Here is a 23,335-nt window from a genome sequence, read left to right as displayed (position 1 = left end):
CAAAATGAAGTTGGGAAAAGGAAAATAAATTTTAAGCCAGTAAAAATCAACTGCTTACGATGGCCTCAGGACATAAAAATAATGTTTTTAACTGCTTTAATATTAGCAGGATTATTCATGAAACACATCTTACATATATTTCACTCATACCTTCTTTCTTCATTCAAATATTTATTAAGTATCTCCTATGGAGACACTAGCTAGGCCCTGGATATAAAGAGACAACAACACAGTGCCTGACTTCAATGAGCTCAAAGAATATTAATTATTACAATATAGTATGAGAGGTACTATTACCTAAATAATAAAAAAAAACTGTTCAAGAGAGCACATAACTAAGTGCTTCTAAAAGGGGTGACACTTGAATTTAGTGGTCTCATTTTTTTTTTGTGGCTGTTTAAAAATAATTTTATACATGGTCATGGCTAAGAAAAATTTATTATCAATGACACATCACAATTTAGAAATGTATAATATAAAAATAAGTCTCCCCCATCATCCAACCCTACCCCACCTTAACTCCCCATCCCCAAAATAGCCATATTAACAGTGCACTATATATCTTACCAGAGAGCTCCCACACATATATATTTATTTTATACAAAACCAGTTTCATAGTATATATACTGCTCCTCAAGCTGCTTTCCATATTGGCACATACAGCTGTCATTTTCCACTGTATATGCAGCACTGCATCATTATTTACTAGTGTCCTATTGATGAACATTTAGGCTGTTGCCTCTTTCTCCCTCCTTCCTACTATTTATTTTTGCAATCATTACAAAGTGGCAATAAATATCCTGGTATCCACCTCTCAGAATGTCTATATAGTGGCATTCATTTACGCATGAATTGTTCCAGTGGTATCATGTTATTAAAGGCAACAATCAGTCCCATTTCAATTTCTGTATTTAAAACACATACAAAAATATTTTCTTTAAACTAGGCCAGGGTTTTTCCCATGAGTTTCTACATAAGCAGATGAACTGGTTTATAATTTAGCAATTTAAGGCACGTATCATTCAACTCAATACCGGAAGTGACCCTGATGGTTTTATATATATTTTCTTAATCATGTATATTTAATTTGCACTCAAAATGGAGTGCTGGTTAAAAACAAAAAAGCATAAAGAACACTGAGATACAAGTTAATACAGTATAAAAATGGTAAATTTTACCTCAAGATAATCTTTATCACATTCATAGGTTGCATTATTCTAATAGAAATGCACATATACATGTATTATTCATATCAAAATGTTTGTAGTATTTGAAATGCCAGGGTTAAAAAAAGGAAACAGTGATACTATCCAATCTAAATGAGTTTGTTCTGTTGCTTGCTGGGAGGGGGGCTAATTTGCTCCTGAGGAAGTGTTTATAAATAGCAGCCTGAAACCTCCGCACTTGGATTTTCATTTGGAAACAAAGCGTGAATATTATGAAACATAAACAAGTTGAGTTTTTAAAAGAGCAGAATACAAGTTTCTCCAAGTATCACATTAGGAAAGCAATCCCCTGCCCAGCTTTTATTGCTATTTAAATTAAAAGTTAAATTTTAATCTGTATATTCAGTCCCCAAAGCATGTCATTTAAAATTTGTAGACTATGCTTTTTATTACACAATGAACACTACACATCACTTAACTGGGAAAACTTAATTTGCCTTTATATAGTAGTAAAGTTGTTAAACATATTAAAATAAACTACATAATACAGCTTAATAATATACTTATCAAAATATTTTTTTTTTACTTTAAACTATTTCTCTCATATAGCTGGTACATATTTAACCAAATGGCCAAAAAAAAAAAGATTCCTGTGGGGATTCACAAAATATATACTTCCGTGAAAATAGCTTGAGTCCCCCCACAAATTCAAAACACTGCAACAGGACAAACTTCTGAAGATAGAATCACTGGATCAAAGGGTATACGTACTGTAAATCTTAACACTGACTTAAAAATTTAGTCCTATGAGAAATGAGAAAATGCGTGCAAATTTTCCAGGACTAGAAGTGAAGAGTGGGCAAGGATCTCCACTGTCCAAACTCAGTTATCCTGAGGGGTGATCTGTTAGGACTACTATCAGTTGGCCTTCACTGCCTCACTAATTCACATGGAGACCACGATAAATCAGGCCCAGTCAAGGCTAATGACAAGAAAATAGAAACTTTTTATGATTTTAAGGTGCCATTATGTGTTTGGTGACTCAGAAAATTTGGTTTCGGATCTACTGTACTGCTAGTCTGATAGGCCCCCATAAGGATCTCGAGAAAATAGTGTATTTTCCAAAATTTGAGAGCTTCCAAAACAATTCTTACCAAGCAAGCTCTGAAACAGTAATTCTTAAACTATAATGTGCATCAACATTTTAACACACCAGGAAAGCCACTGAAAGTGCAGATTCCAGAGTTTCTGATTCATTATGTCAGAAGTGGGGCCCAGGAACTTTTATTTTTAACAAGCAGCACAGGTGATTTTGATGATGACGGTCTCTAGTTCACAGACGGAAAAACTAAGGTGAAGACTTCTTTTCCATGTACTAAAAATAGTAATTACTAAAGTTTGGACACTTCTATGAGTATTCTTTACTAATTCCTCTAAAACTATCAAAGCGAAAATACAAATCTTTGAAATAAAGCCATGGATTCAAGGGTTGGTTTTCTTTTCCCCAATTATATATATATATATATATATATATACATACACACACACACACACACACACATATATATATATACACACATATATATATAGTTTTTTTTTTCCTAACCTGTTGACTTCTGTTATTTAACTGGGGTGTTTAGACAACGTTTAATGTACTTATTGATATGGTTAGGTTTGGAACTGTTGTCATTTCTTTTTTGTCTTATTTGTTCTCTGCTCCCCTTTTATTCTTTTTTCTTTATTGTTGTTGTTTTTATAAATTTATTTTTTGGTGCATTGGGTGTTCGTTGTTGGGTCTTCATTGCTGCGCGTGGGCTTTCTCTAGTTGCCGCGAGCAGGGGCCACTCTTCGTTGCGGTGCGCAGGCTTCTCATTGCGGTGGCTTCTCCCGTTGCAGAGCTTGGGCTCTAGGCGCATGGGCTTCAGTAGTTGTGGCGCGTGGGCTCAGCAGTTGTGGCCCACGGGCTCCAGAGCACAGGTTTAGCAGTTGTGGCGCATGGGCTTCGTTGCTCCGCGGCATGTGGGATCCTCGCTCGAACCCGTGTGCCCTGCATTGGCAGGCGGACTCTCAACCACGGCACCACCAGGAAGTCCCATAACATTTCTAATCATACCACCATTTTATTTAAAATTAGAAGCACAAAGATTTCACATATACTTCACTGAATTCTCAGCATAGATAAACAATAGGATTAAGTCTACTATAAAGACAGAACAGTAGTATGACAGAGAAATTTGCCCAGTCACGTCCTGAACCAGTGGATGTAGCAGAAACAGAACCCCACCACCCAATTCAAATTAACGTAACTCAGCAGATCATGCTGCCCTCAACTTAAAAATTTATGGCTGGTAACATAAATATTAAATTAGGTTCTTATTTCACAAACTTGAGAAAAAAATTCCAGAGGAAAATTCCAGTGGAAAAGACTTATATAAATGTGCTTATTCTATTATGCTAATGCCTCAGATTTCATTAACTGGACAGAAAAGGCAAGCCTAGAGAAACTGTTTATTATTTATAGCCAAATATGAAATAATCATCCACAATAATCTTAAAACCTCTAAGTTCACTTATTTATACTGGCTTATGCACAACAATGCTTCAGGCAGGGAAGACAGGAAATGAGTATTCTCAAAAGTCATTCTTAACTTTCAGACTTGAGAAGCAGCATTAACAGAGTAGAAAAGGGCAAAGACTCTGGAGCCAGGCTACTTGGGTTTGAGTACTAGTTCCATCCCATATTAACTGGGCCGGTCTCTCTATGTCTCAGTTTCCTCACCTATAAAATGGGAAGAGTAACAGTATTAACCCTTACTGAAAGCCTGGCACATAGTAAGCACTATACAGATGACTGTTGTTACTAAGATTCTCTACTAGTCCTTGTACAGAAAATCTAGAATTAGGAACGTCTGATGGTTTATTTATACCCTGCCCTGTTCTAGAAATGGATTTAGCAAATCTTATAAAATACATCTAAGGCTAGAGAACATAAATTAGAAGCAAAGGCAGAAAAATGCAAGCCACGATGACCCACACATTTTCTACGGGAGATCCTTATATCTGATTCTAAGGTTTCAAACATCTGATATGAAAAACAAGTCTAGTCAGATAAGCCATTCAGAGGGGCAGTTAATTACACACTAATGCATAAGAGAATCCAAAACTGGTTAGGAATTTTTTTATGGGGTTTCATAGAGAAAAAAATATATAATGGAATAAATACTTTGATAACAGACCTAAAGAGGATAGTTTCTCATGACAACCCTTACTACAGGATGATGATATTAGTGTAATTCAGTAAACACTATTCTAATAAGGGTCAAATACAATGCAGTCTAGATCCCCAGCTCTCTACTAATCTGGCTTGATTCAGTGGTAAATTTCAACATCTATAAGAACATAGGGAATCCTCCCTAAACACTTTATCTCAGGCAAATACTGTAATAAGAGTGAGTTTGAACTCTGACAAGAACCTAAAACACAGCTCTCCTATGCTGCCTGTTAAATACAGATACAGAGGCCTTAAGAGACAATGGAGATGAAGGCAGGGTTCAGAACTTGTGAATACAATAGATATCTACCAAAGACACTCACTTGATTATGAGGCTAGCCTTATCTATTCAGAAGTGAGTAGACAGGATTTCCCTGGTCACACAGTGGTTAAGAATCTGCCTGTCAATGCAGGGGACACAGGTTCGAGCCCTGGTCTGGGAAAATCCCACATGCCACGGAGCAACTAAGCCTGTGTGCCACAACTACTGAAGCCCACATGCCACAACTACTGGAGACCGTGCTCCGCAACAAGAGAAGCCACTGCAATGAGAAGCCTGCGCACCACAACGAAGAGTAGCCCCTACTCGCTGCAACTAGAAAAAGACCGTATGCAGCCAAAAGTAAATAAATAAATAATTAAATTTAAAAAGGGAGTAGAGAAGGAGCAAAGCCAAAATTCTTTTTAGAAAATTGTTCTAACTCCATCTTAACAGAGATACAAATGGGTAATAAAGGGTCTAGACTAGGAAATCTAGAATGCTCAATATAGATAATATTAATTGCTTTGCTTCAGGCAAAAGGAAGTTTTAGAAAAAACACTTCAAAGAGCTCTAACAGATAAATTTTAAAAGATGTAAAATTAATAATAGGAAAGGTGTATCTATTTTCCAAGGTGGATGAATGTCAAGTGGCCTCTCAGCAGTTAAGATGATTTTGACTATTCCACACATACATAAACACAGAATCTTCAATTTGGCTGAGGCATGAATCTGTCACACAATGTAAGCCGAGACAGTCTCTTACCTGCCGAGTGATTCTAGGTCACCACCCAGCACTCCCATCTCTACATTTTTTCTTTCCTTATTTTCTACTTCTTGTGGTAACTTTCATGGAGAGCCAAATATTGCTGATGCTTTGAAATGTGGCCGTCAGGGGAGAGTTAAAACTTGAGATACTTTAATAAACAGAAATCCCATGATTCTTGCAGAAAATGAGATTTCTGAGAAAGCTAAGAGACTGTATAAATAGGTATTTATCTGTGTTCAGGGAGTTTTCTGAAGTGTTAGTACATAGGCCTCATTAAAGTCAAGTTTACTATATTACCATCTAGAATAAACACAAGACTTCTTTGAATCTGGTTAACTTATACAGAGCTCTTTCTTTCATAAAGGAGAGAGGCTCCAGGGCCTGTAGCAAAAGACAGAAATGAACTTCAAGGCCCTAAGATGAAGTCAAATACATGGCTAATTTAATGGCAATCACCCTACGGAGTCTGTAATAAGCACTATATGATTAAGAAGGGGCAATTTCTATTCAAAATGGCCCCCTGTAGATGACCTATTAAACATTAACGTGAAAATTAACGTCTAACCTAAACTACTTTGATTCAGAAGATGACCAATTTCTGCTCTTAGTGCCAAGACATGCCTCATCAGTGATGGACAACCTCCCAGTCCACTTTTCATGGACAGATGGTGAGCCATGGCCTGCCCTTGACTCCACATACTCATATGGATGCGTCTTCACACTAACCATAATGGGGTCAAGTGAAGGTTTAGAGACTTGGGGAAATAGCACATTAAAAAGTTCATTCATAATTTGTTGGAGAAATGGAGAAGACTGAGAGGTACAAGGGGTGGAGTGGGACACCTCTATTTTCTGTGAAGTGAATTTTCTGACATCCTTTAACTCAACTACTGTTGGTCAACTGCTCCTTAAAAGATAATCAAGTGATAATTCTCAGTAATGCTTACTTGCATCAGTAATCAGACAAGACAATTATCTTAATTTTTAGTTTCAGGTCTTCTTCACATTTGAGTTCATTGATTGTAAAACATCTGTACTTGAATCAAGTGTCAGAAAGTAGCCTTTGACTCTAACAGTTTTCTTGGCTGTATTTTTTTCAGAGTTGTATAGCATATCCTATAAACAACTTATTTAATAATGTTGTCTGCTTTATAGTATTCCATTAAGTATTCAAACGCCTTATCTGCCCGTCAAACTTCTTTTCCTTAAAATGGATTCCTGGCATTTCTAAAATTAAATTCTGTCAGAGGAAAGAAGAACTTTGCATTTATCATGTGCCAAATGATGAGCTTTGACCACTTAACAGATGATGTATTGGCAACTATTCAAGGTTCACATTTGTGGTCTCAGTTTGGAACTGGTTTTCAAGAAGTGTACTAAGTGCACACCCCAACCGTACTAATTAATTACAGGATTTACCATATTTAGTCCTCCAATTGTGCTCATTATTGATATGAAATAAAGCTCCCCAGAGCAAAAAAAAAGGAAAGATGACAGCTCAGAACTAGGTTAAATAACTATAAAAGAGTTCAAATGCTGTTAATATACAACTATAAAGAGATGAAAGGGGAAAATGGTAAATTGAATATCTGAATCAGATTCCATGTGTAAACACACATCATAACTCTTGACAGCCTGCTAAAGCCAGCCTGTTCTCAAATCTAATTAAGAACATTACTGGATCATGATGGACTGATCATTATACTAGTTACGTCAGAAAAAGTAATTACTTTGATTTCTGTGTATCCAGCTGGTTGCCACATTCCTGAAATCAGAACCCTCCCTAAAAGGACCAAAAATACTAAATAAATAAGGAAGCAGCATTAGCACTTTAAAATTACTTAAAGAGAAAGGCAACTTATCTAGAAGGCAGAACAGCACACGAGATATTTGTCAAAGCATTTACCATCTCTACAGGGTACTTTCATTTGAAAGCTGAAATTAAGTCCCCCAGAAGGAGATACTGTGAGACTCAATGTCATTTTCACTAAATCATGTCCTTCGTTAACACTAAAGAGTCTAAGTTCAATTTTCATGAATTATTATTAAAACTGGAGTCAGTCAATTCATTTAGAAGCCATACAACCAGTTCTAATTCAGCAGAATATGTAAAAGAGGCACTGTTTTTATTTTTTTAACAGAATCTAAAGACTGCACTCCTTCCGTTTAAAATCTCTGCATATGAACCTTCTTGGAAGAAGTTTCACAATTTCCTAGAATTTAAAACAAGACAAATCAACTCCATGCTTTTTTCAGACTTCTTACCTGTGTTGCCAAACTCAAGACCTGCTGTACCAGCTCCTGCGTTTCTGATGGTTTCTTGAGAAACAGCTTCACTATGGCAGTAAGCAGAGTGAGCTGTACCTAAGCAAATGTAATTTAATAGGTAAAGTGAAAGACATTTGCATTATTCCATACCATGAATTCCAAAGTGATATTTTCCCAAATATGACTTACTATGAGGTCTTTCTGATTTTGATTAAGAAACAAAGGTTAAAACTCAGCCAATATCCACAATAGCAGTCAAAGGTTTTCATCAACTGAAAACTCACTAGCCTCCTATCTCCAAATTGCATTTTTTGGCATCAAAAACTGCTGGTTTGTTTCTGGCCCAGATAATCACCTGTATTTCTTAAAGTACATGCTAACATACTGATGGCAATAAAACTGGTTCCTGACCAAATTCTTTATTATTTACTTCCACCAAAAGCTACAACTTCCAGGGAATTAGGGAATCATTTATCATACTGAGGTAAGAGCCAAGACAGTAGAATTATGCCAGATCACAACCAGTTAAGAGTGGCATGCTAGGGCTTCCCTGGTGGTGCAGTGGTTAAGAATCCGCCTGCCCATGCAGGGGACACGGGTTTGAGCCCTGGTCCAGGAAGAACCCACGTGCCGCAGAGCAACTAAGCCCATGCGCCACAACTACTGAAGCCTGCGTGCCTAGAGTCTGTGCTCCGCAACAAGAGAAGCCACCACTATGAGAAGCCCTCGCACCGCAATGAAGAGTGGCCCCCGCTCGCGGCAACTAGAGAAAGCCCGCGCACAGCAACGGAAGACCCAATGCAGCCAAAAATAAATAAATGAAACAAATCAATTAAACACACAAAAAAAGAATAAAATTTTAAAAATAATAATTAAAAAAAAAAAGAGTCGCCTGCTGAACCATGAAACTACTGGCTGGTATATGTTCCTTGTAGGGCCTATTAAAATTACTATGATAGATTACACACATGAACTTCAATTTGCAGTGAGTACAAATGCCGGGGAAAAAGCTTTAATAATTTATCTGCTTCTCTGGGCCTTTGATTCGAAGGTCTCTCAGTTTTGGTAGAAGACAGACAGAAGATGGGAAGGAGTCTAACCACCCACAAAGAATCTTTTCAAACTGCACATGCCAGCCTTCACCCCAGACAGAAACCCCAGCTCCAACTAAGCCACAACCATTACTAACAGCAGTGGGTAATCATCTTTAGGTGACAGAAAATTAAAAAGTAATAACTACTGCTCTAAGTCAGTAGTTGTCAAAGTGTGGTTCTGGACCAGCAGCAGCAATAGCATCACCACCCTCAACCTTGTAAGAAATGAACATGCTTAGGCCCATCTCAGACCTACTGACTCAGAAACTCTAGGGGTGGGGCCCAGCAACCTGTCCTTTAACACAGGTTAAACACCAGTGCTTAGGTGCTTCTTAGGCTCATTAAAGTCTGAGAACCACTGTCTAAATTAGGCAGGCTTGTTCCAACAGAAGTTAGCACAACAGAAAAGGTTACCCCTTTTTAAGAGAAAAATGAACATACTATATGTGTATATAAATTCACACACATGAAACTGCCTAACCTTTACCTTTCCTGAAATCGTCCCCAAAACATCTAATACATAAGATATAGATGGGAACTTACCTGGGTGCTTTCATCATGAAAACCTTCCAGGAAGCTCTCTAGTAACTCATCTGCATTGTCAATTCTTTCAGCATATTCTCCCACAATCCAAATCATAGCTGCTCGAGCGTCTGGTTCATCCAGTGAGTCTAAGTTCTCACACAAAGTGGCAATGATACTTTCATATCTGATATAACAAAATGGACTATGGTTACTGAAAGCAAAACTGAGAAATATATTTAACAATGAAGCCTAAAAAGCAAAAAACCATGGACAAGGTACCCTAAACCACCACCAAACTACAAAGACTTTTAGCCAAGAGAATGTACAGGCTTTAAAGCCAGAAAATTATAAATGTCTTCAATTTTCCTTCAATTATGTTTTAATAACTAGACCATAAATCTTTGTAAAAGCTTATCAGATATTCTTTTCACAAGGAAAAACTAACCTATGGTTTAAGATAATACCACTACCTTACATTTCTCACAGTCCTTCTCATAACTAGATCAGAGAATTTTCCTATTACTTCATTTTACCTTCATCGTAGAGGAACAGAAATTCCACTTTACTATTAGGAAAATGGAGTCAGACAACAATAGCATCCAGAAACAGTAATTTTGCCTCTTATCCACCTATCTCTGCTTTCTATAGAGATCTTTATGTTCCTTCCTCCCAAGGCACCCACACTAATGACCTGTTTTTCTAAAGAAATAAGCAATTCGAGTATTTATTTTTACAGGTCTATAGCTCTCATTCTTTACCATGTTAAATCCATCTCCTTGGCTAATGTGTTTTTTTTTTTTTTTTGCGGTACATGGGCCTCTCTCGTTGCGGAGCACAGGCTCCGGACACGCAGGCTCAGCAGCCATGGCTCACGGGCCCAGCCGCTCCGCGGCATGTGGGATCTTCCCGGACTGGGGCACAAACCCGTGTCCCCTGCATCGGCAGGCGGACTCTCAACCACTGCGCCACCAGGGAAGCCCAGCTAATGTAGTTTTAAACATCAGAATGAAATTGTATAATAAATGAGATATGGACAACTGAATAATACACTTAATTGTTTGCCCTATTTCCACTGATTAAACCAGGTTCTCGATAATGCTTTCTTAAAATTAAACTATCATAATCCCTCAGTAATACAGACCAGAAATGGACACATTTCTTTACCAAGCATATTAAGATATACACCTCCCCACTTAATCAAGAAGTTTAGAAACCCAACCCTCCTCTTTCCTGGGAGAACGGTAAAAGTATATGATCCTTTTTCCAAAAATACCATTTCTAGAATTCAAAAAAATATATATATATATATATACAGTATATATAATGCTTAATAAACCACTACCTTATTAAAATATTTCTTCTAATTCTGAGTCCACCACTAAGCTAACTAACTGTAAGTCACTTCATTTCACATTATCTTTAATGATAATCAGAAGCCTTAGCACAGTTCATCTCTATGATTATAAGGTAAAATGAGATTTAGGATGCTTATAAGATCTGCTCTTATTTCACTCTTTCAGATTCCTTAATTGTTTGCCTTCAAAAGCAAATCTGAAAAAGTATTTTTGTTTCATAACTAAGAGGCCTCAATGTGAAAATTTTTATGGAGTGAAAATGTAGATTTTGTATATCTTAAAGGAAGCAGCTACAATACTTCAGAAAAGGCCTGAAACTCTGACAGTTTATTGTGGCATGTTCTATAATTTTCTACAAGTACTACATAACATACTAAGTGAGTAGTGAAGCTGTCACCTCCCTGGCTTTTACAATAAGGTGACCATATAATTTATTATTCAAACTGAGACGTTTCTGAGAGTGAAAAGGGGCACAATTATTAATTATGCCTGGTAAGAGGCATAAAATGGATTATGCCCAGACAACGTGGAATATATGGGTATCCTTATTTAATAGTAACTTCATCACCAAAGAATCTGGCTAACTTTAATATATGCCAATTGACAATGCATATTCAGACAGAACTTCAATTCTTCTAAAAGTGATAAAGCAGAGTGAAAAATCAGATTTTAATCCTTGTGCTAACCAACTTATACGTTTCTGATTTTTAATAAAGTATTCAATTATGACCAGTTACTTTACAAAGACTAATTCTTACCTAGCCAACCTCAAAGTGCCTTACTTAAACATTTCCTAAATGATCTGAGGAAGAGGGGCAGAAGTATCTGGACGTACTTGTTGGGGTATTTGCGGAAGATATCCCTGATGACAACAATCGCCTCTTGGACCACATAATTTACTTTGGTTTGGATGAGATCAAGCAATGTGCTTACACAGCGCTCTGCAGATTGCTGCAAAGAGGAACATAATGAGAAGTCAGATGATCTATCCAATAACACAACCTCAACATAAAAAATATTTTTTTGGAACATTCAGGTGTATCAACTAAACTAGACTAAAAGATGAGGCACTTAATTTGACCACACTATACTAGAGGCTGGGTTATCTGATGGAGATATACAGAAGTTCTAGATATACTCCAAATTTGACTCATTACAAGAAACAGTTCAAGTGAAAAAAATCATCTTGGATAGCCAGGATGACAGAAATGAGAAGAAAGCATAAGTCAAGGTAGAAGGAAAGAATAAGAATGAAAGAATAAGCCAAGCGAAGAGGTCTTTATCTGAAGTTCATGAATGAGCACAGACAGAAGGCATCTTTAAACCTCTTGAAATGAAACTGCCAAATTTCATTTGTGCACACAAGCATATTTTCCTGGGAGAAGGTTTACAGTTTTCATTATATTTTCAAAGTTCTCTGTGACTCAAAAAACTCTAAGAAAAATTTGCCATCTTCTGGGCTATATAACTGCAAGTCTATGGCCTTAGATAAACTGCAATTTTCCACAGCCTATGTTTCATCTATAAAATAGAATTTAATCTATTAGTCTTTTATTAATGAAGGGAATATGGAAGAATACAAGTGACAAAACTAATGTATTGAAACAATAAGTCATAGTTTTTAAAAGGGTTCCAGAAGAGAGATCCTAAAAACCAAGGACTGATTTATCATATATTACAATGTATTATGATGGGTCATTCCATTATATGCCTCCTGATAAGATGCAACAGGAAATTCACAGCAGCATCTAAGAGGTATTCTTGCCAAAAACACTGAATATGAATATTACCAAGCCTCTAGATTTAATTTTCTAAAGGGGATGAAGGAATGAGATAAACAACATCACTAAAATACTATCAGCCAAATCTAGATTCTGCAAAATTCTACAAGCCTAATGAGCTAGTCCTTTCAATAAATGGCACCCAAATAAATAAGTAAAGACTTAAGAGACATATTAACCAAATGCAATGTATAGCTAGCTCTTGTTTAGATTTTGATTTGAACACGGCAACTGTAAGAAGATATTTAGACACGATTAGGGAAAACTGAACATGGACTAGGTATTTAATGAGATTAAGAGTTACTGTTTGTTGAGTGCGGTAACGATATCATGACAATTTTTTTTTAGAGGACCTTATCTATTAGATATACACATTGGACTACTCTAATAAGATCATATCTGAGATCTGCATTAAAATATAACAGTAACCCACTCCCTTGAAGGGGGAGGGAGAGGGAGAAGATCAAATGGGAACAGCAATGTGTTGATATTTGTTCAAGATGGATGGTGGGTATATGAGAGCTCATTAATCAATTTTACCTTAGTGTATACCTAAAAATTTCTGTAATAAAATCTTTTAAAGGTACTATAATTTAAACCATTCCAAGCAATATAACGAAAACAAAATTGCATCTTGAGGTTATTTATATGAGGTCATATATATGACGATTCTGTTCTCTTTTATTATTGTAGTTTTCCCATTTTTGAATTCTATTTTATTCATTTTCAACTAGTTATTTCCTGTGCTGTTATTACAACAGCAAAACAGTTGGGAAATTTTAAATATAAAAGTTATGATAAATTATAAAGCATGTAAGGGTTAAATTATCAAATTAGATAGTACAAATAAAGTACTCAGCATTAAGGCTTGATAGAAAGCTAACATTTACTGAACCCTTAGTTTCATTATTATAATAAAGATAAACAAAAGGCCATCTCCCATGATTCATCAATATTCAAAAACAATTAAGTCTAGGATAGTAATTTTCAAGCAAATTGTCATCTCACCTATATTGCTTTTGATTAAATTTTAAAAACACCATTAAAGCAGTATGGCAGAGGAACAAAAGTAAATATCCAATCATTGTATATACAAAGTAAGTCCAGAAACAGAGAAAGGCATACAGACATATAAAATTTAGTATATGATAAAGGCAACATTTCATAACAGTAAGGAAAGGATGAATTGTTCTGGTGTTTGATCTCCACACTCTTATCTTTAACCAAACCATTGCCATTAAAGTAGAAAATAAAAGTGAATTTTATATAACTTTGAAGTGAAGCACAATTTTCTAGGTGGTCCACTAAAGATATCATTGGGAGAGGGACTTCCCTGATGGCTCAGTGGTTAAGAATCCACCTGCCAATGCAGGGGACACGGGTTCGAGCCCTGGTCCAGGAAGATCCCACATGCCACAGAGCAACTAAGCCTGTGACCACAACTACTGAGCCTGCGCTCTAGAGCCCGAGCCAAAACTACTGAGCCTGCACGCCCCAACTACTGAAGCCCAAGCACCTAGAGCCTATGCTCTGCAACAAGAGAAGCCACCGCAAGGAGAAGCCCGCGCACTGCGACGAAGAGTAGCCCCCACTCTCCGCAACTAGAGAAGGCCCACACATAGCAACGAAGACCCAATGCAGCCCCAAATAAATAAATAAATAAATTTATTATTTTTTAAAAAAAAGATACCATTGAGAGAAAATGGATAGAACTCACTACATAAGGAAATGCAAACTCCTATTCATCAAGAAGTCAAATGAAATCAAAAGGAAAATAATTGGGAAAATAACTATTAATGAAATGAAGGGGTATTAAATGAATTAATACCTTTAATTAATTATAAAAAACTTTAAAAAATCAATGTGGAAAAGATAACACATTGAAAAAAGATACACATGCCATGAAAAAGCAATTCCAAATGGCTAAGCGTAATGAAAAAAATGTCACCTCAACTAGAGATCAAAGATTTAGCTACAAGGATCCTCCTTATAACCATTATTTGGAAAAAGAGCAGAAACAACTTTAAGGTCCATACAGGAAGGGAAAGGCTAAATAATTATGAAGCAATCACACAGTATGTCTACAAACCACTAAAAATGATGTAAAATATTATCAGTAACATGGGAAAATGTCCATGTATAATAAGCAAAAAAAGCAGACTACAAAACATAATAGCATTTGTAGAATGATCTCGTTTTTGTAAAAAACACACCTGTTTATGGAGGACTATGTAAAAAAAGACTTAAAATCATGTCCACATCATCTCTGGAAGGGTAGAACAGGGGTAGGAGAAAGCAGAGTGTTCTACTTTTAACTTGTCTTTTTTAATAATTTTATGTAGTAAATACATATGCTTTTTGTTTGCATAAGACGTAAGTCAGTACCTTATCTTGAGCTACAAAAATGAGAAATGGTAAACACCAAAGAACAGAAGAGTGGGAAGTGAGGAATACCTTAACTTAGTGACTTAATCTCTCTCAAACAAAACCAAACATATAAATAAGTCTCGCAAACAAAATCATTTTATTTGTAAGAAGAGGAGGGCAGGGGTTTATTTCCTCCTTAAAGAAACAGGTATACACTGTAATATATACAGCTTTAAATCTGTCAATCATACCTCAATAAAGCTGGAGGTGGGGTGGAGAGTAAAATCTATTAAAAAAAACAACCAAACAAAAAAGAATAGGCAAAAGTTACTGAAAAAACAGTACTATGAAATTGCTTTTTCAGTGTTATTTATTGACTCAATGGCTTATGCTTAATCTTTAACCTAACCAACTTAATATGATAAAATTATACATTTTTTTCACCTCAGGATACTTAAAGCAACAAGGAAACACCTGTACTTACAGTCATGATAAAAAACAACTCCAACTCTTAACACCCAAATTTTACAATAGGCCCTGTTACCTTAGCTAAGCACTATACTAAAATTCTTTTTTTCTCATCTGTAGTATCTTTGAAACCAACTACACATTAAAAAAGGGTCAGATGCCCTGAGAGAAAAGCAGCAGCTCAGTCTGGAAGCTACAGAGAAAGGCTATTACAATTCCCTCGCTGGTTCTTGCCCTTGTCCCATGGATACGTTAGTTAAAAACAGGCAATCACTGCCTCTCCTGCCCCAACAACTGTGTCTGGACTAGGCAACTCTTTCCAACTAATAATTTTCATGATTTAACCAGTTCTAAGAAAAGTTCTTAGGCAAATCCAGGTAACTGGAGATAAGAGAACACTATCTAAAAGGCAGGATTCTTGAAGGCTGATCTTAAGCTTCCAAAGGAAGTTCATTCCTCACACACTCATATTCCCACCAGGGCACCCTGAATCAAAGGAAGAAGTGAGAGCCACCAGTTCATCTCTTCCAGAAGATGATGGATAACTTTTCCAGTTAGTCACAACAGACGGTACTAACAGCCGCTAGGAATCTAGATGCTTTGAGAACACTTTCTAGTAATTCCAGGGATAGAAAAATCTCTTTAACTTTGGAATGAGACTCTTTGCAAGAGCACTGTCAGAGAGGTTAGTAAGACAATGACATTCTGGCAGTGAAAAGCACAAAATGACTCTTCTGCTACCAAAATAGCTCTGAAAATTGTCTGCATTAATACCATAAGCAGGTGGCTATTCCACAATGAGAAAAGAAAAAGAAAAAAGTTAAGTAGTGGTGGTAAGTTAAGAAGTGTGGTAGTTAAAAAAAAGATGTAACACATCAAGATCCAATAAGCAGATTTTCCCATTTCTCAAATGGAGAAGCAGAAGTATATATTAAGTATGTGAAGCAACTGAGCTGGCAGAACCAGAAGTAGAAACCAGGATTAACTGACTTCTTGCTATAACAACTAGTCTACTAAATGATTTATCAGTGGTAACTATATGAAGCAGCATTCAGTAAATAAAAACAAGGAAGGCCAATTAGGAATTTGGCTTTCAGAGACACTTCTCTGAAACAGCATCTGTTTCCTTCTGTTCCTGTGAAGCACTGGTCATACTGTACAAATTATTTTAGTAACTATCCTTGTGAAATCATATGGTCCAATCTGACTCAAAGTAGAACTGTAGGAACTTCCCTGGTGGTGCAGGGGTTAAGAATCCGCCTGCCAATGCAGGGGACACGGGTTGGAGCCCTGGTCCAGGAAGATCCCACATACGGTGAAGCAAATAAGCCTGTGCACCACAACTACTGAGCCTGTTCTCTAGAGCCCACAAGCCACAACTACTGAGGCTGCATGCTGCAACTACTGAGGCTCGTGCGCCTAGAGCCCGTGCTCTGCCACAAGAGAAGCCACCGAAATGAGAAGCCCCCATGCACCTCAACGAAGAGTAGCCCCCACTCACCGCGACTAGAGAAAGCCCATGCGCAGCAATGAAGACCCAACGCAGCCAATAAATAAATAATTAAATAAAATGTCAAAAGAAAAAAAAAGCAGAATTGCACATAGTCAAGTAGTAAGAACAAATATGGAGCTCTGAATCCACAATATCTTTGTGAACAGAAGCCATCATTAATTGCAACAAACTTCTGAATGAGGAAAAACAATAGAGGCTTGGTAACTGATGAAGCAGTGCATTGTAAGTTGTAGCCCTTAATACCTACTGGAAGGCTGCAACCAAGCTAGAACCAATCTGCCCTCTAAGACCACAGAGAAGGTCTTCAAGAGGACTTCCAAGTAAAGATCAACTCCCTGCCCTAAAGCAGAAACCTGCTAGTCAACAGTCCTGCCTATGTGCACAGAAGTCCTGACAACTTTTCTGTCATCTCATTTTTAATATAAATAGGCAGCAATTCACTGTAAGTATGGTATACACTTCAATTAAAAAATCATATATAAACATGCAACCATCACCATAAAATGCTCCAGATAGTCAAATTCAAACTGCAGAAACAAAACCAAAAACTGTTAACTCACATCACAAGAGATTTAAGAAACTATTGCAACCACAAAAAAAGGAATGCTATGAAAAAGTACCCATAACAAGAAACAGCAATGAAGGGAGGCTGTATGGAAAGACGGCTGTGCAGAAGACAAGAAAGCAACCACTCAGACTGGAGTAAGGACTGGAAGGACAGAGGACTGGAAGAGAGAAGGGTCTAGAACAAAAGAAAAGTTTTATTAATTTGATATTATGCTTGAAAAGCTGGAAGAAGATAGGAGTGCAATGAAGGCACAATGAAATTTAAAAAAAAAGGCCATTATAAACTACAGAAAAAACAAAAGCCTTTATAAGAAAGAAAACGCAATCATTTGATTGTGTAGGCTCTACATATTTACAGGCATAATACGCACAGCAAGCTTTGCAAGATTCTAGTTGATAGAACAAGAAACAAAGGTATATTATCTCAATTTACAAAGATAATACAGGAACAAAAACCTCATGATATAACTATACAGGGGATCTATACAGAACGGTAGAAGTAGAAGTGATGGAGTATATGAACCAAGTTGCTTCTCTCATAGCGGAAAGTTAATAAGCGATGTCTACAATTGGTAAATCAATAATTAGTAGCATAAGGATATTAGAGATATGGAAGTAATCAAAATAACTAAAACTAGGAACAGAGTTAAACATGATTCCCTCGGGAAAGAGACGGACCAGGGACAGCTGTTTTTCATTAAAAATTCTTTAATATTTTAACAATGTGCTTTATTATTTTGATAAACTTAAAAATGTAAGGAAAGAGGTGAAGAGAATACCCAGAGTCCCACAACGTGATCACAACTACCACGGGACACTTGCCTCCACCTTGATGGCACACCGTCCAATGGCCCGCACAGCTTTGCGCACAAAGTCGACATCCACCTCTGTGGCATATTCCTTCAGTTCTGCCAGAACCTGTTAAAAATCCATGAAGTGAACAATCATTAAGGATTCTCCAACAGCAATTTCATGGCCTAGATTTTTCTGAAGGCCAGATCTTAAGATCTAAGTTATTAGATCTTAACTTGAATCTACTTTAAGTCTGACCTGAGCAATGTTGGCTTGGGATGCCAAACGAATCATGATGTCCAATTTCTCTAGTTTCACATAGATGGGATCGTTGTACTTCACAAAGAAAACTTTGATCTCCTGCTTCAAGATTTCAGGCCTGTGGTACACAGAAACACAAGATAAGTAAGGTGAGGCATATATTGTTATACCCTTCTGAGTCTGCATTAATACCTAACCTGTGCTTCTCTGCTCTCCATTCACACACTCCACTCCAGGGGAAAAAAACTCACAAACTTCCTCTACACCCCTCTAACCAGATCCATCTGGCAGACTATTTTTATCCTTTTTAAGGAGTAAAATATATATTGCCAAGAAGAATCACTGGAAGAACAACAACCTGATCTAAATTACAGCCTGAACCATATTAAGCACACATTAGCTATCATACAACTAAGAGTTCCTTCAGAAAAGGAACTAAACTGTAGAGCAACACCAGGCATTCATTGTAGGAACACTCTAAAATCAACTGTTAGCCTCCTGACCCTGGGCAAGTTGCTCTACCATACAGTATTTTCATTTCCATACATTAAACAGAGTTTTAACACAGTCCTCTTTAATAATGTTATTAAGTTTAATTCAAAATTACAAACACTTTAATCACCAATTCATTTTTTCCCAACCTTTTCTGGACGATTAAGTTGATGTTCCTCAGGGCGACGTACTGCACCTCTGGCTCCCCAGACAGCAAAGTGACAAGTGGAGGGGCCAACTTCTTCAGCAGCATATTGTAGTAGTCAGAGTCCTTGGGTAACAACTCTAGAAATTTCATTAGGACTTTTACTGCTGAAAGCACCACTGCTGAGTTGGCATGAGATAGCCGAGGAGTTACCCGCTCACAGATACTGAGGACAGAAAATGAAAATTAGTACCTTAAATTATAATTTCTTTGCTCAATCCAATCTATAAGGTAATGTTGTCAGAGGCTCCCATGGCCCAGGTATAAAGAAATTAGAAAATCAGTTAGAAAAGTCAAAACTCCATACATAGGTAAATTTGGGATCTAACACTGCAGACGCCTCAATCCCAGCAAACTACAAACAGAGCAGGGATATCAGAAGACTTTAGGAAACCAGCAATAAGGGATGTTCAAACTGGAAGGGAACTAGCCAATACCCAAAACACCCGAAGCTCACACCATTTACCTTCCTATTTTATAGTCCTCTCTGTCTCCCCATATTATGTAAGGGCTCCCTGCCTCACAGCCCATTTCTCCTCAGCCTATAGGAAGTCAAATTAAGCATTCTGAGAGTTATTTCATAGTGAGAGATATCAACCAACTGTGGCTGAAGTTTCACTGTAAGATGCAGAAGGAGATGGGCTGACAGGGAAAACCACCCAACCTCTTGTATTCAGCATAATAGGGAATCTCGGGAAGGGTGTTTGTTTGTTTGTTTTTAATAACACAATACCACTGCAGTACTCTCTCAACCTCATCCCCTTCTCCTAGTCCCTGCCACCTACACTTAAATGTCTCATAAAATATAGAATATTTAGTTATCCATTGAGGGTTCTTCAGAAATTAACCTAATTTTGATAGCTCTTAGGCAACGTGAGTGGCTAGCTGACTCAGTTAAGGACACAAGGTAAGTAAGCTGTGTTTCTCTCCCTTCCTCCTGTATCTACTTGACTGACTCCCTGACCTCCTTTAGGTATTTATACAAATGCTACTTTCTCAGGGAGACCTTTCCTGATCACCCAGCATATTTGTTAGATCTCTTCCTTACTTTATCTTTCTTGTTAGCACTTATCATCATCTGACCTATTATATGCTGTATTACGTATACATATTATATATACTTCTGCCCTATCCCTCAGAATAAGTGTTCCATAAGAGCTATGATTTTTGTCTGTCCACTGCTATATCCTCAGAGCCTAGAACAATGCCTGGCATACAGCATGGGCTCAATAAATACTTGCTGAGTGAATGAGTAAGTGTGAGATGTCAATGACCAAGAGAAAATAAAATTGTATGTAAAGTTCTTTCCAGAAGATATTTGTACTTTCAGCGATGGAAAGAAACTATCAGGGTGAGCTTTGGTTAAATCCAGAGGGAACAATTTCCCAGACGAGTGAAGAGCACTTACATTATAGTAGCTCGAGCTTTAGCCGGGCAAGGAAGGTTTCTATCTACCATAATTAAAATGAAGAGGCAGGGCTTCCCTGGTGGCGCAGTGGTTGAGAGTCTGCCTACCGATGCAGGGGACACGGGTTTGTGCCCCGGTCCGGGAAGATCCCACATGCCGCAGAGCGGCTGGGTCCGTGAGCCATGGCCGCTGAGCCTGCGCGTCCGGAGCCTGTGCTCCGCAACGGGAGAGGCCACAGCGATGAGAGGCCCACGTACCACAATAAATAAATAAATAAATAAATAAAATAAAATGAAGAGCCAATAATTCTTCAGAATTATTTTGCCTAGTACAGTGCCTATATACACAAAATGCTCAATAAAAACTGATGATACCTCCGATTCTGTAAACTAAAATGTATGTATGTGTATGTGAAATTTAGTAGTCAGTATCTGATAGTCAAAGAAAATCTGCAACACTAAAGTGGTAGAGAGCTGAGCAGAACAATCCAGGTGTGCCTTCCAAAATCTTCTCCAAATTCAGACTGATGTGATTCCTGTATCTAACGGAAGACATCATACATTTTGCTGGCTCCAACACAGTTTCTCTAGTACTAATTATAGGTATAAGGCAGCTCAATAACTAGTATCAAGCCACTTACTATGTATCTAAAAGAACGAAAATTTTGTTACTACAGTGAGAGACGCTCAAAAAACCTTTGCCAAATGGCTAGGAATTGCTGTATGGGAGATGTGAGACCATGATGAGGGAGAGTTTTTCAGAGGGTTGTAACTATACTGTTCAAAGAAGAAATGAAAAATACACATCTCCTCTTAGGAAGAGCTATTTTTTGCATGGTTTACTCTACCACCTAAAATGTTCCTAAATACATTGAGAAAATACCACAGGATAGCAATATATATCCCATAAGCCACTGATTTTCTCAATGTAACAGACCCTTATTCTAATACAGACTTACTAGAAATTACTGAACCAGGCAAGACTCCTAGATACTATCCAGAAAAACAGACTGACCTCTGAGCCTCCCGGTCATCTTTAGGGTTGTAATTAGACAGGCAGTCCAGGATGAAAATCTGGCCCCATTCGGTGCACTCATTCAGGGCTGTCAGTAGCTTATTAATGTTCTGTGGATTCAGATCGAGTAAGTTGCTGTTTGGGTGAGATTCACTGATTTCAGATAATGCTGCTACAGCATTAGCCACCACCTGGGAAAGAAGCAGATATGACCTTGATTTGTCAAGAACAGTACAACTATTTCTCTGGATCACTTCACAGATCTCAACCCATAACCGTTCCTGAACATTTTACGCAGTCAGCTAGAAAGAGATATACTGCTTTCAAAACGTATAATAAACCACCAATGATGGCATATATAGCTTCCTCATGGTCAGGCAACACAGAATTAAAACAATTCACATATTAGCAGATAGTCCCTCATGACTTACTATTAAAACAATAATAATTTTAATAGTAGTCAACACTATCAGTAGAATTAAGACACATGAACAGCTGTAAAAGAAGTGAAGGTCAGGGACTTCCCTGGTGGTCCAGTGGTTAAGACTCGTGCTTCCACTGCAGGGGGGCGTTGGCTCGATCCCTGGTTGGAGAACTAAGATCCCACATGCCTTGCAGGCAAAACAAAACAAAAAACACAAAACAGTGAAGTTTAAATATGAAACATGTACATTAGGCAACGGAAAGAAAAATCTAGGCCAAACAATTTTATAGGTGTATGGGCGTGCATGTACTGGGGGTGGGGGGTGATACTTCAGGTGTCAATCACACCTTAAGTCTCAGAGTAAGAAAATGTGACCCTGAAACCATAGTTCACTGTAACATGATGTTGGGAAAGCACAGAATCTCCGTGAAATTCAATTTCCTCATCTGAAAATGGGATAATTTAATCCACCTCACAGATTAGCTTTAGTTTGAGGATAAAATCAGATGACTTATGTATAAGTGCTTTCTACAAAGCCTTATACAAAGTTAAGGTGGCAATATTACCATAATTCATCAAGACTAAGTTGCACAGGTTTTCATATTAACATCTCTGAAGTTGGGATATATTTTCTAATCAACAGCATGTCAGTTTAATAGGAGGTATTTTTCTTTCTACGTAATACAGGAAATAATAATGCATCTTAGAATCAATGAAATATAGTATCTCAAATGTATCCTTAACTCAGGCAGTATGATAAACGAAAAATTGCTACCAAATATAAGAAAGTACACTTGTATCCTGACTTACAGACCCAGAAATCCATACTAGCTGCAAGAAAAAAAAGTGGACACTTTATCAAAATTACAGATTATGTCTAATTTAACTAAGAAATCTACAACCAATGAATGTTTAAAAGTAATTTTAAGATTATAAAGACACCCAAAAATAAACAAAATAGACAAAAAACTATAGCTCTGTACAAATGAATTTAAAACCACATTTTGCAGTGAGGCTCTCAGCTGTCGCTAAATATTAGCACAGTAAGGCTATATATAAATATTCTGTTAGCATAAAGAGATGCAATAGGTAGCAGCTTCATTAATTATGTATATTGAAAAGATTCTCAGAAATGTCAACTCATTTTTAGTTCTGACTGAAGTCCCTGTTAAAAGCTTGAGAAACTAAGAGCTGTATGATTATCCTTTTGCTAGCAAGAGAAGAAACATAACGGTTACAGTTTAGCTATTGATTTTAATATCCATATCACTTGGGTACTCCGCAGATTATCCCAGTATATGATTTTACCTAGAAGATAAATTCTAGAGAATATGGT

General features: G+C 37.2%; 1 protein-coding gene across 7 annotated transcripts in view; it reads right to left on the bottom strand.

Annotated features, from left to right (window-relative positions):
* AP2B1 (adaptor related protein complex 2 subunit beta 1) overlaps positions 1–23,335 on the bottom strand; it is a 122,562-nt gene that overhangs the window by 64,622 nt on the left and 34,605 nt on the right. For all 7 annotated transcript variants that reach the window (XM_049702269.1, XM_049702268.1, XM_049702262.1 and 4 more), the window contains 7 exons: positions 21,576–21,766; positions 19,098–19,319; positions 18,454–18,574; positions 18,226–18,321; positions 11,543–11,658; positions 9,371–9,536; positions 7,731–7,829 (listed from right to left, as the gene is read on the bottom strand). In XM_049702269.1, coding sequence (XP_049558226.1) covers positions 7,731–7,829; positions 9,371–9,536; positions 11,543–11,658; positions 18,226–18,321; positions 18,454–18,574; positions 19,098–19,319; positions 21,576–21,766 — 1,011 coding nt within the window. The remainder of the gene's footprint in view (positions 1–7,730; positions 7,830–9,370; positions 9,537–11,542; positions 11,659–18,225; positions 18,322–18,453; positions 18,575–19,097; positions 19,320–21,575; positions 21,767–23,335) is intronic.

Source organism: Orcinus orca, chromosome 19, assembly GCF_937001465.1.
Source record: "Orcinus orca chromosome 19, mOrcOrc1.1, whole genome shotgun sequence".
Classification (NCBI taxonomy): domain Eukaryota; kingdom Metazoa; phylum Chordata; class Mammalia; order Artiodactyla; family Delphinidae; genus Orcinus; species Orcinus orca.
The sequence above is the reverse complement of the archived record's forward strand: the minus strand, read 5'-3'. Positions and strand labels throughout refer to the sequence as shown.